Source organism: Pyrgilauda ruficollis, unplaced genomic scaffold, assembly GCF_017590135.1.
Source record: "Pyrgilauda ruficollis isolate IOZ18807 unplaced genomic scaffold, ASM1759013v1 scaffold8, whole genome shotgun sequence".
Classification (NCBI taxonomy): domain Eukaryota; kingdom Metazoa; phylum Chordata; class Aves; order Passeriformes; family Passeridae; genus Pyrgilauda; species Pyrgilauda ruficollis.
In genome coordinates, this window is record NW_024529932.1 from 745,906 (window position 1) to 759,124 (window position 13,219).

General features: G+C 33.6%; 1 protein-coding gene across 4 annotated transcripts in view; it reads right to left on the reverse strand.

Annotated features, from left to right (window-relative positions):
* The window catches only part of NBEA (neurobeachin), a 448,146-nt gene that overhangs the window by 311,437 nt on the left and 123,490 nt on the right, over nucleotides 1-13,219 (reverse strand). For all 4 annotated transcript variants that reach the window (XM_041487283.1, XM_041487285.1, XM_041487282.1 and 1 more), the window contains exons 14-20: nucleotides 9,558-9,637; nucleotides 8,819-8,881; nucleotides 8,613-8,710; nucleotides 6,760-6,852; nucleotides 2,954-3,062; nucleotides 636-717; nucleotides 308-431 (exon numbers count right to left, since the gene is read on the reverse strand). In XM_041487283.1, the coding sequence (XP_041343217.1) occupies nucleotides 308-431; nucleotides 636-717; nucleotides 2,954-3,062; nucleotides 6,760-6,852; nucleotides 8,613-8,710; nucleotides 8,819-8,881; nucleotides 9,558-9,637 (649 nt within the window). The remainder of the gene's footprint in view (nucleotides 1-307; nucleotides 432-635; nucleotides 718-2,953; nucleotides 3,063-6,759; nucleotides 6,853-8,612; nucleotides 8,711-8,818; nucleotides 8,882-9,557; nucleotides 9,638-13,219) is intronic.

Sequence of the window (13,219 nt, forward strand, 5' to 3'; positions counted from 1 at the left end):
AAATATATCCAAACAAAGCTTCTTTATTTTAACATTATGATGGTTAAGATGGGAAGAACTTAATTTCTTAACATCATTCCAATGTTGGGAATAAACTTAGAAGTACTTCAGTATGAAAAAAGAATTAAAATATGCTACACAGAAGAATCCATTATTAGTTACTGGACAAAGAAATGTTACCAAAAATGTATTAAATTTATTTAAAATGTATTTAATTTGTTACAGACCCTAAAACTCTACACAGAGTATAACAAATTGCTATTACCCAGAAATCAATGAGGAGAAAATACTATTTGTATGGACGTACCTTCTGTTCTCACGGCTATTACTAAAGAGTTTTATCATATCAGATAAGAACAAGCGTCGAACTTCCATCAGCTCTGCACTTGGCGTGGAGTTTTTTAACAGCGTTGCCACCACCTTAAGAATCACTTTGAAAGAATAAATTAGTTATGTAAAGCACTTTACCAATGTTTAAAAAAAGAAATAGTTGATAACAGCCATTAATGTAAGAGGTAACTGCAACCCGTATGTATCTAAGATACATGAATGAATTGTTCTCGCTTTCTGAACCATCATTTCAAAAATCCTCTAGGTGACACATTTATCAAACAAACATAATATATTGTCCTTACTTGGATTCTGAATTTTCACTGTTGAATCTGGCTCTGGATGCGGTTTATGAACAACTTGGGTGCATACTTGTTCTGTCAAAATCTAAAACAGAATATTAACTTCCTTTTACCATTTTTAATCAAACACTACAATATTTCTTTGTTCATTTTAAAATTTTTTAAGAACATTTGCCACGGCCACATGCAACGTGATATTAAAAAAATTAGGAAAAATATTTTAAATCTTGAAGAACAGAATAAAGCAATTTGTCTATGCCGGGATAAAGATTTTCATGGTTGCACTGTAGCTGGTTAGCTAAACTTTGAGTTTGTTACCTAAATATACAATAACTGTATTTTAAAGATACTCCATTCATATTTTTAGACATTCACACATCAAAATATCTTTCACAAGCTACATACATCAATGATTATTCTCATATGTTTTATCAAAACCAAACTGAATCATTTTTAAAGCTTGGTTTAGTTTCTTCCACCTAGTAAAGAGTAAGAGTCAGAGTTAGCATTCCATAGGAATAATCCTGGGGCTTCACATAATGAGGAAGACAGAACATACTCCTGTTGCTTGAATTGTACCTGACAACCTAATTAATCTGTATTGAGGCAACACTGCAAACCTTTCACACTGGGATACCTGTCACTGGATGTGTGCATGCAACTTTATTTTTAAGAACAAGCTAAAAATTCAAAGATATCAACACAAAGTTCTCAGTAAAGAGAAGTAGTAAAGAGAATTAGAAAAGTTGCATTCAAGTAAATGTATTTCAAAATTGAGTAATTTCACTAGCAATATTTATTTTAAAGAAGAACTTTAGCTTTCTCATTAAAAAATAATCAAACGAATGTCAGTCATAAACACAGAATCTTAGAACAGGTCTTTATATATTGAAATTTAAAATAGAATGCAAATATGCCCTTCCTTTATATGAGAGAATATGGAAAAATTCTGTTCCTTAGCATCAGTTTCTTAGCAAATCTTTCGTACTTAGACCACTTAACCCCTTTTTTCTCCTTTCCTCTATTTTTTCAAATGTAAATGCCTATGGAACTCCTATGCCTGAACTCCATGAGAACTTAACTCATTGACAAAATCTATGCATTTTCTGAGAATACCAATCATAGAAGCTTTCAGAAAACTGAATGCAGGAGCTAGACTCTGAGGCTCAAGTGGCCAAACCATGAAAGGTAATGTGCGATAAAAAAGAACCTGGATCTAAGTCACTGGCAAATAGATGACATTGAGGTTTTTACAATCATAGGAGAATAATTTTCTACATTACTCAGACTTAGAACCCTGAAAACCAAGCACTCCTGTAGTCTCTTTTTTCTTTTCTGGAGCCTACCTTGAGGAACTAGTCATTAAATATTTCTGTGACTAAAAAAAAAAAAACACTAAAGGCCTTTTTAGTGCCTAAGATTTTCAGAAATTGCAAGACATTCTGTTCTAAGCCACCATTTTAGTAACAATTGAAAATGGGACAAGAGCTTTATGTGTGCAGGCATGAAGACATGGGTTTCAACCAACTTGATGTTCTCGTTACTTTGCTTTGACAAAATTGCTCATCATCAAAACTGAAGCTTCTACAAGAACCTTGTAGAACAGCTGAATGCTTTGGGGTCATACTTATTCACATCAAGCAGTATCTGCTACATAAAAGTGGCTGTGTTAGTTATCATTTGGCATGGTTAAAAAAAGAAGAAAACAGCACTCTTCAAAATTTTGTAAAAGTAAAATGAGTGACATGAAAAAGAAAAAGAAAATAGAGGCGTCTCTGACTTCAGCACTTTCCATTTCAATGGAAATGAATGCTCCAAACAATATGAGCAATTGGAGGTCTGCAGTATCTGTTGTGGTTTTGGTTTGGGGTTTTTTTGTGTGTGTTTTGTTTGTCTGGGATTTTGTTTTTTTTTTTGTTTTTGTTTTTTTTTTTGTTTGTTTGTTTTTTGTTTAGGGTTTTTGGTTGGGATTTTTTTTTTTTTTTTTTTTTTTTTTTTTGGGGGGGGGGGGTGGGGGGTTTTTTGGGGNTTTTTGGTGGTGGTGGTTGTGAGGTTTTTTTGGGAAAAATGATGAACATCCTAAGGACCAGGATCTCTTCCATCAGAAGTGGGAAGTTTTATAGAGCCTATGTAAAAATTATGACATTGTTAATAAAACTATCTAAAATATGACAAAATACATTGTGAACCAAGAAGAACTTTCTCAAAATTTCTGAAGTTTTTCTCAAAAGACTTGAGTATCAGGATATTACAGAGCACAGATATTTTAAGTCCTGCTTTTTACAGCAGAAACAACAATCTTTACATTTAACAATGAGTACCTCATAAAGCGTGTTATATGTTGTAACGGTCACTGTATTTGTGTGCAGCATCAACCTTTCTCCCAGAAGTGTGAAAAGACTGTGAGTATGCATGATTTCAACCTTTCTCCTGTAAGAGGAAACAAAAATATTAGGCACATGTCAAGCATGATGAGCATTTTAAATAAATGCAAGATAAAACCCAAAAGCCAAATATTTTGATGCTGTAAGAAAAACGCTCCCAAGCTTGCTATTTTATATATATCTAAGATATTTCCCACAATGAATGCAACTGTACAATTATACAAAGGTTCCTAGAAAACAGTGTGGTATTTAGGATGGGCTTTTGTATTAAAAAAAAAAATCACACACCATTCTCAAAGTCAACTCCTACTATCTTACTCAGCGTAAGAAAGTTCAAGGTGCACATGGAGTGGTTAAAATGTTATGACTGAAGAACACACCTTTTGTCACATCACAAGAACTCAGGACAATCCAGCTTCATATTTTCCAATATTTATCACAAAATTGGTTAGGTTGGAAGCAACCACAGTGGGAGATTTGGGCCAGCCTCCCTCAGATTGCTCAAGCAATCTATATGTGTTAATATTAAAAAATATATATATATGGATTTTTCAGTACCACCTTTCTTCTTTATATATCATTCTCTCATGAAGCCAAAATAATTAAATCCTGGAATAACACATTGCAATGAAAAAGAAACAAAATCCTGAAAAGTTATGAAATTCTGCATGATTGAAGTGCATTTCACATCTGGAATCCAAAACTACTCAAATATTTAAAATGTGGAGAAGGAAGCTGTTCACATCAACGGACTCCCCTAGTCCCTAAATCCCACCCTTTTAAAACGGGATATAACATTAAATTTACCTACTACTATAATGGATATGAAATAAAAATGATTTTTCAAAGTAAATAATAATATATATTAAAGCAGCAGAAAAATTTTAAATTGGATAGAGTAAAGTTTCTAAAAATTTTATGCATTCAAAAACTAAGAAACTGTGTTTTCATGATCACTGGTGAAAATAACACAAACCACATAGGTTCATTCTAGAACTATTTAAACTAATAGATTATTTTATCATTTTTAAAGTAAGCACCACAAAAGAGTGGCAAATCCTTACAACAGTGTGTACTTTTGTATGCACAGAAGGGAGTTAATTAATTAATTATGATAAAACCTACAAGTATTCAAATTTTTAAGGCATGATTTAGCAGATAGAAGTAGAAATCCATTGGGAGGTTTAAATATGTGGATAAAACCCAAAAGTAAACAAGGGACTATCATTTCAAGTGGTGCCATAGAAAGAATCAAATATGGCAGAGAAGGAAAAAAACCCAGGATTTTGTCAACTGCTAAGGTTAGACAAAGCAGTCTATCATCACAGACCACAATGAAAAATCAATTAAGTTAATTCAGGCTCTCATCTAACACATTACTGGTCATTTCTGAGAATCAATTACTTCTAGTTCATAGCTTCATCTGTGATACATGTATATATAAACTACAGCAACAGTAATTGGTTTAGTACCTACACATTTGTTAGTAATAGTGCATCAGTTTATATTTCATAAATCACATAACATCTCTTTATGTGATTCTGCTTCAGTGTATTACAATGCAGTATCTGTTTCATATACTGTGAAACAGGAATACAAGTACTTTGTAATTTTTGTGGTTGACTTCCATTTTATAAAGGCACGTGTATGCACACATATGTATGTGAACAAAAAGGCACAAGCACTAGCTGTAAAACATGAAATGGAAGGGCGTTTTTACTTGCTAAAATCTACATAAAATATGCACATTTGCAGATGTTCAGAGATCTAAAAATTAAAAAAAAACATTAAAAGTTACACAGAGTATTCAAGGGGATTTCAATCACTCCAATTACACGAAAAATACAGTTAATTTTTGCTAAGTACATATGTTCACTCAACAATGGAAACTACATTGATATATCCATAATTGCGAGTAGATGCTAAATTAAAATTTCAACTTCTGAAAATTCTCCTTTTTTTGGGACTATAAAATCATAGAATATGCTGAATTAGGATCACCAAATCCAACACCTGGCCCTGCACAGGGCCATCCCCACCAAGAATCACACCATGTGCCTGAGAGCATTGTCCAAACACTTCTTGAACTCTGTCAGGCTGGGTGCTGCGATCACTTCCCTGGGGAGCTGTTCCAGTGCCCAACCACCCTCTGGTTCAAAAACCTTTTCCTGACATCCAACCTAAACCTCCTGATTCAGCTTCCTGCTGTTTCTTTGAGTTCTATCACTGGTCACTACACAGAAGAGATCAGTGTCTGTCTCTGCTCTGCCCCTTGTGAGGAGGTTGTAACTGCACTGAGCTCTCCCCTCAGTCTCCTCCAGGCTGAACAGACCAAGTGCCTTCAGGTGCTCCTCACACAGCTTCCCCTCAAGGTCTTCACCACCTTTCTTGCCCTCCTTTGGACACTCTCCAATAGTTTAATGTCTTGTTTATACTGTGGCACCCAAAACTGCCCCCAGAACTCGAGGTGAGGCTGCCCCAGTGCAGAGCAGAATGGGGCAATACTCTCCCTTGCCCAGCTGGCGATGCTGTGCCTGATGCACCCAGGACATAGTTGCTACTTGATTTTCTGGATAAATATTTTAAACAAATGTACTTGTGTGGATACAACCAGGCTTCTGACAAGTCAAAACTTCATCTGGTGTATCATACTTAATCCAACTCCTATCAATGTGAACGACTTTTACTAAGTAAAGTTTGAAATGTCCTTAGAGATTCTTGAGTGGACTATCAATTTGCTTTATTAATTCCCAGAACAGTGTTCGACTTGCTGGATCCCAAAGGAAAAATCTCACTTAGAAGCATATTCTCAGCTAACTGTCTCTCAATTATACAGTCATACTTTATTGATCTCACTGAGAAAAGCATTTCTAGCAATACCACACTCTGACTGGACTCCTACCTCCTTTCCTTTCAAATGAGGCTTACATGATGAAGTCTCTTGTGAAGCATGTGGTTAATTTTTATAATACACAGCCTCCCACTAAAATGCCATTTTGGGCTAATCCCAGCAGGGATCTTAACACCACATGTAGAAGGGGAAAAATGAGCAACAGCAGGCTCTGCAGCACTACATGACTGTTAGTGCTTTCTTGACACTATAATATGGAAGATCAGACTAAGTAAACCTGTTTTATGACATCAGGTATTTTTAAATGGGAATATTTCTTGCTGCCACATTTTCTCAGTGAGTATTTCTTGCACAGAAGTATGTCCTTACCACCTTTTTTAAACTCCACTTGCTTCATGTATCTGTTTTTCCTTCTGAAATATTCCCATGTCAATAAAATGCTCTATTTCATTTTTCCCATCCTTCTAGGATTATTTTTAGAAATGCTGCCCTGAAAATTTTATTGCAATGACACTGATGACTCCAGAAGCAAATTTTAGATCACACTCATGTGTTTCCTGTTAACTTTAGCTGAACATGCAATATATAGTTATAAGAGATATTTCTGGAAAATATTTTTCCCTTGTTTTAAGACTTGTCTTTCAGCATATCTTATATCTGAAAGACAACCAATGTATCATTTCAAACACCATACTAATAGCAAGTTAACTGGAAAAAAAGAATTTCATCTGATTTATAAATCTAACAGTGTACAAATTATTAATCAGAAAATCTAATAATTTGAAGTAATTTCTAAAGACTGACAAAGAATATACAGTAATCATGACAAAAAGACAAGAATAATTGTGAACTTAAATATGCCACTACAAAAAAATTTTAAAATGTCACTTACTTATGACCCAAATGTTTAAGAAAATATCCAAGGACCTTCAAAGCTTGCACCCATATACTTTCACTTTTTGAAGCCAATAACTTATAAATTACTCTAAAACAGAAAAACAAATTCATGCTCAAACATCACATATATAGATTCTATCACTAAATATCACATATATGGCTTTGTACTTCACTGAGCGAGAATATTTATTAAGAAATAAAGAAACAAAAACAACAATTCACACAAAATAGGATATACTGAAAGAATCAAGTGCAGTGTAAGAGTTTGATAATGAATTCTTGAGTTTATTCATGGTGTAGTTTGGTTCAGTTCAGTGTTTTATAACAGAAAGTAACATCTGATCCTATACTTCTCTTGGAACAACCAAATAAAAGACAGTCTGAGCAGCTGAAGCTTAGGACAAGAAAAGCAGAATAGAGCACATAAGATCATATCCTGGAGTACTGGGATGCTAGTAAAAATCTCCTTTCATTACACCCTCTATTTTTAAATCCTTGACAAAAAAAAATGCCTGAAATATTGACTAATCTAATTATTAAATATTTAATTAATATGGTAGGTTTAAGCACAAATTATGCAGTCTTTCAGAAAGGAAACTAGCCTTGATCTGAAGTCAGCAAGAGACAGAAAACATTATCCTTGTCCTGCATTTTTCTGTAGCAAATTTTTGAAATTCTGTTTTAGTTTCCCATTAGAATTAGCTTGACTTAAGATTTTAGTCATTCTTTCTAGCCTTTGTCCACTAAAGAGTGCTTTTCCAGACAGTATCTTCCTCTTTTGAAATTATTTCTGCTGTTTACCAAATGACCTCTGGGGCTTCCGTCTTCTGACATCTTAAGCAAATTAACCCCTAATTTTATGTAAGGCTTTGGGGGTGTTTTGCTTTGTTTTTTAGACACTTAAATGCTGTAATTCTGTGTATTCTCCCCACTTCTACAAAACAGACTTTCAAACATAAAGACTGCACCATCAAACACGTTTAATATCAGTGTTTAATATCACAAATGTTACATAAAGATGTCTCCAGTCTTCCAGATCAGACTTACCCTTCTTCAAAAAATGACAGGAACAGAATTCTGTTTGAATACTAACTATAGGCAGAAAGCAAAGTCCTAACCATGTGTCTTCCCTTCAATAAGCATTGTCATTCAAAGAGTTTCAAGTACATATCTTTGTAAAAAGATCTTAGCATTTCGGTAAAATGGAGCTTGAATCTATCAAGTAGTAGATAGTGTGGGGCTTTTTCCCTTTTACAAGCCCTTTGCATTTCCCAAAGCATTCTCAGAACAGGAAAAAAAATCATAGTAAATATTAAATGAAGATGAAAATTATTAGTCCCTGAAAAGAATTATATTACCAAATTAGGCATAAACTCCCATAAAAATAACACTTTTTTGGGAATTACCAGTTACTAATTTTACAGCCAAACAGATAAACACATTAATTCCACTTTTTTCAGACAGAATTTGAGAGGCTAGGGCATGATTTCTTGTTTTCTTCTTGTTCTCCCCAGATGATGTTAAATATACAAAGAAAGAATAATTCAAATCATTCTGAGATGGATACATGGCTATGATGCATGTTGTTAATTACACATTCTATTTGAGATTGAGAAGCAAGTAAAACAGTGCAGTTACTTTGAAATATCATAATGATCACCTTAAATGGAAATTCTTTTTTTCCTCAAACATATTGAAATCACTCATTTTGTCAAAAAATAAAGGCTAAGTTAATGAAATTGAAGTTTAAAAGATCAGCTAGTGTGATATTTATGTTAAAAAGAAGCAAACTAGAGAGTCATGATACTAGAACTACATTTAAGGTATTTTCTCACTTCACTGTCTTACCGTATCCCATTTCTCTGATCAAAGGCAGGAATCATGGATGCTGGATGTTCGGACATTAGTGCCACCAGCAGCTGCAGCACATCATGAATATTTTCATCCTGTATGACAAGCACCAGTGTTATTCTACAAACTAACCTCAACAACAAGCTTCCCACAGAGCTGGTACAATTAGTTACAATAAAAGGTAGGTAATTACAGAAATGTACCTCATGCATTGTTAATAAGTAATTTAATATGCTCTGCAATTCGTCTTCTTTCACTCCTCGATCCTAAGGGGAAGAAAAAGGGACATGATTCAGAGAAAATACATTCCTCAGGTTTGGATAAGCAAACCTTGAACCTAGTCAAATAATTCTACAGCTTTTTTATTTGATCCTAAAAGACTAAATTTTCTCCATCATTTTACTGCTTTTCTTTATCACATTGACAGTTCAAAACAGTATGAAGTCAGATTCCTTCAGTGTGGGCCCTCAGATACTACAAACTGTTACTGTTACTCCTCCACTTTGTGAGACAGAACAGAAAATACTGATTTTCTGTCTGGTCTCAAATGGCAGATTATCCCACAAAGAGTAGCATTCAGCTGTAACAGAAAGAGTCCTACACCATTTCTACCACTGGTAGCACCAACAAGAAGGATAAAGCAATTATTAGCTTGACAACTGCAATTATCTTTTTCATTTGACCACTTTTTAAAATATGACAATTAATTAAAACATATATATTAAACATTTAATAAAATATACATGGCAGAGTTTTGTGAGGTTAATAAGAAATTTTGGATGGATTTACTACTTCTCCATGATTAGAAGGATGTGTGTGAACATTAATTAACCAGAAAAAGACACAATACTGGACAGGTATTAAAGATTTCCTACTATGAAAGATACTATTAAAAGTATATAACAAATGTCAATGTTTTCACTCTGGAACAGACCATTTTACCTTCAATATAAGTTGTTTCAAGAACAGAAGCATAAAGGCCCTTAATGATATGATTTCTTTCTGGGAGGGCCGAGGACCATCTGGAAGAAACAAAATATAGCACTTTTAAATATAAAATAATTCCTTTAATCACTGCAGCTTCTTAAGGAAATCACAGTTCCTACAACAGATTTAGTACTCTACTCTTATATAAAAGTTTATATTTGCAAATGATATCATCTATAACCTTTCAGAATCACATTTTTCAACACAATATAAGTGATCCATTTGGGAAAAAAAAAAAAGAATTTCATGTTATATTTTACTTAGTTTTTTAAAAGAAACAGGAAGATGAAAGATAGTACAAAGGTGATAGTAATAGATAGACAGCAATATGTCTAATAGATAGATAACTTGGAATGATTAAACCACTGTTAAATACCATCTGAATGAAAACCAACACAGAAAGGATTTATGAAATACTAGTGGTAGCTATTACCTGTAACAGAAAGTAAAGCCATTTAACCAAAGAGAAACTACTATCTAAAGAAAATATTCAATTTAAAGCAGGGAAAAAAATATAATCCATAATATTTTTAAACAACTGTGCTTGATTAAGTACATTATGAAAACAGAAATATCTAAAAAAGCCAGACATTGAACAACTATAGCAATTTGAAACTATTTCTATTGTATTTTCCATTCTCCTTTTTCATAAATATTGAAACTGAACTGGAAATTCTTTTGTTAAGTTCCTGCTTTTCAGACAATGCATGGCATAGACAGTCTTAAATTTTGTACAGTAAAAATAAATGCAGCTTCAAATATTTTTCTATCATCCACTTAAACTGGTAAACACAAATGAAAGTTTAAAAAAAGTCTATGTCCCATTATTATTTCCAATCCAGATGAATACAACTTTTCAATGAAGATTTTCTAATTGTCTTTGGTGTCGCTTTTTGAAGTGAAGCCACTGCTTCACACACAGTAATTCAAGTTTGTAACAAGGGAAAACCTTAAGGGAAGGTATATTTGTTTCACTAGGAGGAACAAAAAGAATGGCTAATACACTCAAGTTTTCTTGCCTGTTTAGGAGTGGAAAGAGGAGAACTATATACTCTTCAGAAAAAAGCAAAATAAATCTTAAAAAGCAAATAAATCTCTGGTTGTTCCACTCCACTTACTGTTTTTAAGAACACTAAGGGTATTGTAGTAAAAAAGCTTATCAGATAGGCTTTAAACATATAAGACTAGTTCATATTAATTAATTCCAGTGGCATCTGATTTCCACTGTAGAAACAGAAGTCAGTTGATTTTTTTTTTGTACTAGATGCAATTATATTAAATATTGCATGAATTTTTAGCAATGGTGTGCTTGTTTTCAACAAGTCATCTTTATCTAATAAATATATAAATATGATATTTTTATATAATTTAGCTATTCCCCCCTCCCAATTTAAATGTGGATTCAATTTCCCTAACTGCGTCACAAAAGTTTCTCTCTTTGTACACCCTCTTCCCTCCTATGCCTTATTGGGAATGAATATCAGACAACATCTGAAAACCAGGACTAAAAAAAAAAAAATAAAATTACATTTTGTCTTTTCTGAAAGAGTCTAATTATGGAAACAGAATACAGACAATGGAAAGGTCTGCAAAACATTTCTGTAACAGAAATTGGAAGGACATGTCAAAAAGAAGATATCCTAATGTAACTGGGAACCTCTTCAAAGACACATGAGTTTTATACTTCTTCTTGTGCCCACTCATTGCCCTGAAGATGTGTGACAACCTTGAAAAGGGTTCTTTAACATGCAAAGGAGACCAAAGGAGTTGTTGCTTGCAGGCTATATGCCAAGCAGGTAAAGTGTAATTTTCCCTTCTCTAGTACTATTTATTCCTTGCATTTTAGATGGGTCAGGAAGCTTCACTGCTCTAGAATCAGAAAATGGGGACAGCTGCTACCCAAAAGACTTCATTAGTTTCAAAAATTAGTTTCAAAAACTGGCAAGAAAACATAAGACAAGCTGGAGAAACTGGAGGCTATATAATCACCAGACAGCTACAAAGAATACAGCAATATGATGTAATGATCATCTGACATAGACTGAAGAGAATTAATTAAATAGGAAGTTCTAAAGCTACCTAAAGCAGCTTTTCCACAATAATTTTTATATCATCACGGTTTTGTACTTCATTATCAACGAAATTACTTCATTCCTAGTTGAAGATTTATTTAAAAAATATATTATTGACCAAAAAATGGTGTATTTTATCCTATAATTAAAAAAAAGTATACATTAACCACACATACACCAAGGCAAAGAAATACAAGTAGATCCTGTTTTTAACTCAAACATTGCAAAATAGTTTTTTACTGTCCATTAATCTTTGTGCCCATCACTGCATATAGACAATTCACTGTCACTCAGACACTCAGACACTGACAGTCAGCACTGCTAAAGACTAAAACCAATCTCCAATTAGATCAACTATGAAGATAATCCTTTCAAGATCTGGCACAGCAACCATAAATCCCTAATACAAAATAATCACACTCTTTTTAATTGGCAAAGAGAAAGGATGCCTCCCTTATCCCACACGAGTATGAGTCATTATAGCATTTCCTGCTTTTAGATTTCTTTATGCATGTATTTTTCACAGAGCCCATCATTTGCGTCAGATTTTTTAAATATACACTCATAACAAGAGTTAGCCTGCTTTACCCAGACAAAAATAAACGAAAAAAAGTTTTATTTTTTCCAATTCATCCCTGCAGCATAGAGAAATTATAGGGGCATAAACCAGAAGTAAATAAGAGGAAATAAGTAAACACATTCACAGTGTTAAGTACAATCAGTACTGCTGTGAAAAAAAAAAAAAAAAAAAAAAAAAAAAAAAAATGGAGAAAAAAACCAAAACCCCCAAACTGATTGGAAGCTTTGAATAACAATAATAATGATTTCTAATTCTGTCTTGGGAAATAAAAATGTATTATCAGTTCTACCAACAACCAAATGCAACTTTCTTCCATCTGTTTTGATTTTTTTTTTGGTATATAAAAAGCATGAATTTTCTACTCCTTAAATTAATAAGGCATGATACAGATAGCAGAATCTGATCTCCACACACACATAAATAACATCACATGATCAGTGGATCACAGAGGACCTGATTTTCCCTCTGCTGTAAATCTAACAAGAACTGAATTCCACTCTAACCCAGCTCTTGAAATAACTCTGTGGAACTTTTTCTACCTACAAAGAGAAAAACTACAGTTACTTTATCATAAAAATAATTTTTGTAATTCCCACTTTCACAGCTCACATTCAAAAATATTGGATGGGAAAAACATTCTTGAAAACTATTTAGCCTGACATAACTTGTACTTTAACCACCCTGCCCTCTCCGCAAGGATGGATACATGATACTACTCATAAAGGTAGCACTCATTGAGAGTTAGAGTATGAAGAACACAGGAAACACCAGCAGAGAGAGAAATGCTTGACCACTCAGTTCAGGAATGAACTAAACCACATATTTAAGTTGGGACTTTAGATGCAGATTTCTCTCATACAACACAGGCTCCTCAGGAGAGTGGTCACAGCACCAAGCCTGTCTGACTTCAAGAGCTGGGACAATGCTCTCAGGCACACAGAGTCACTCTTGGGCTGTCCTGTACA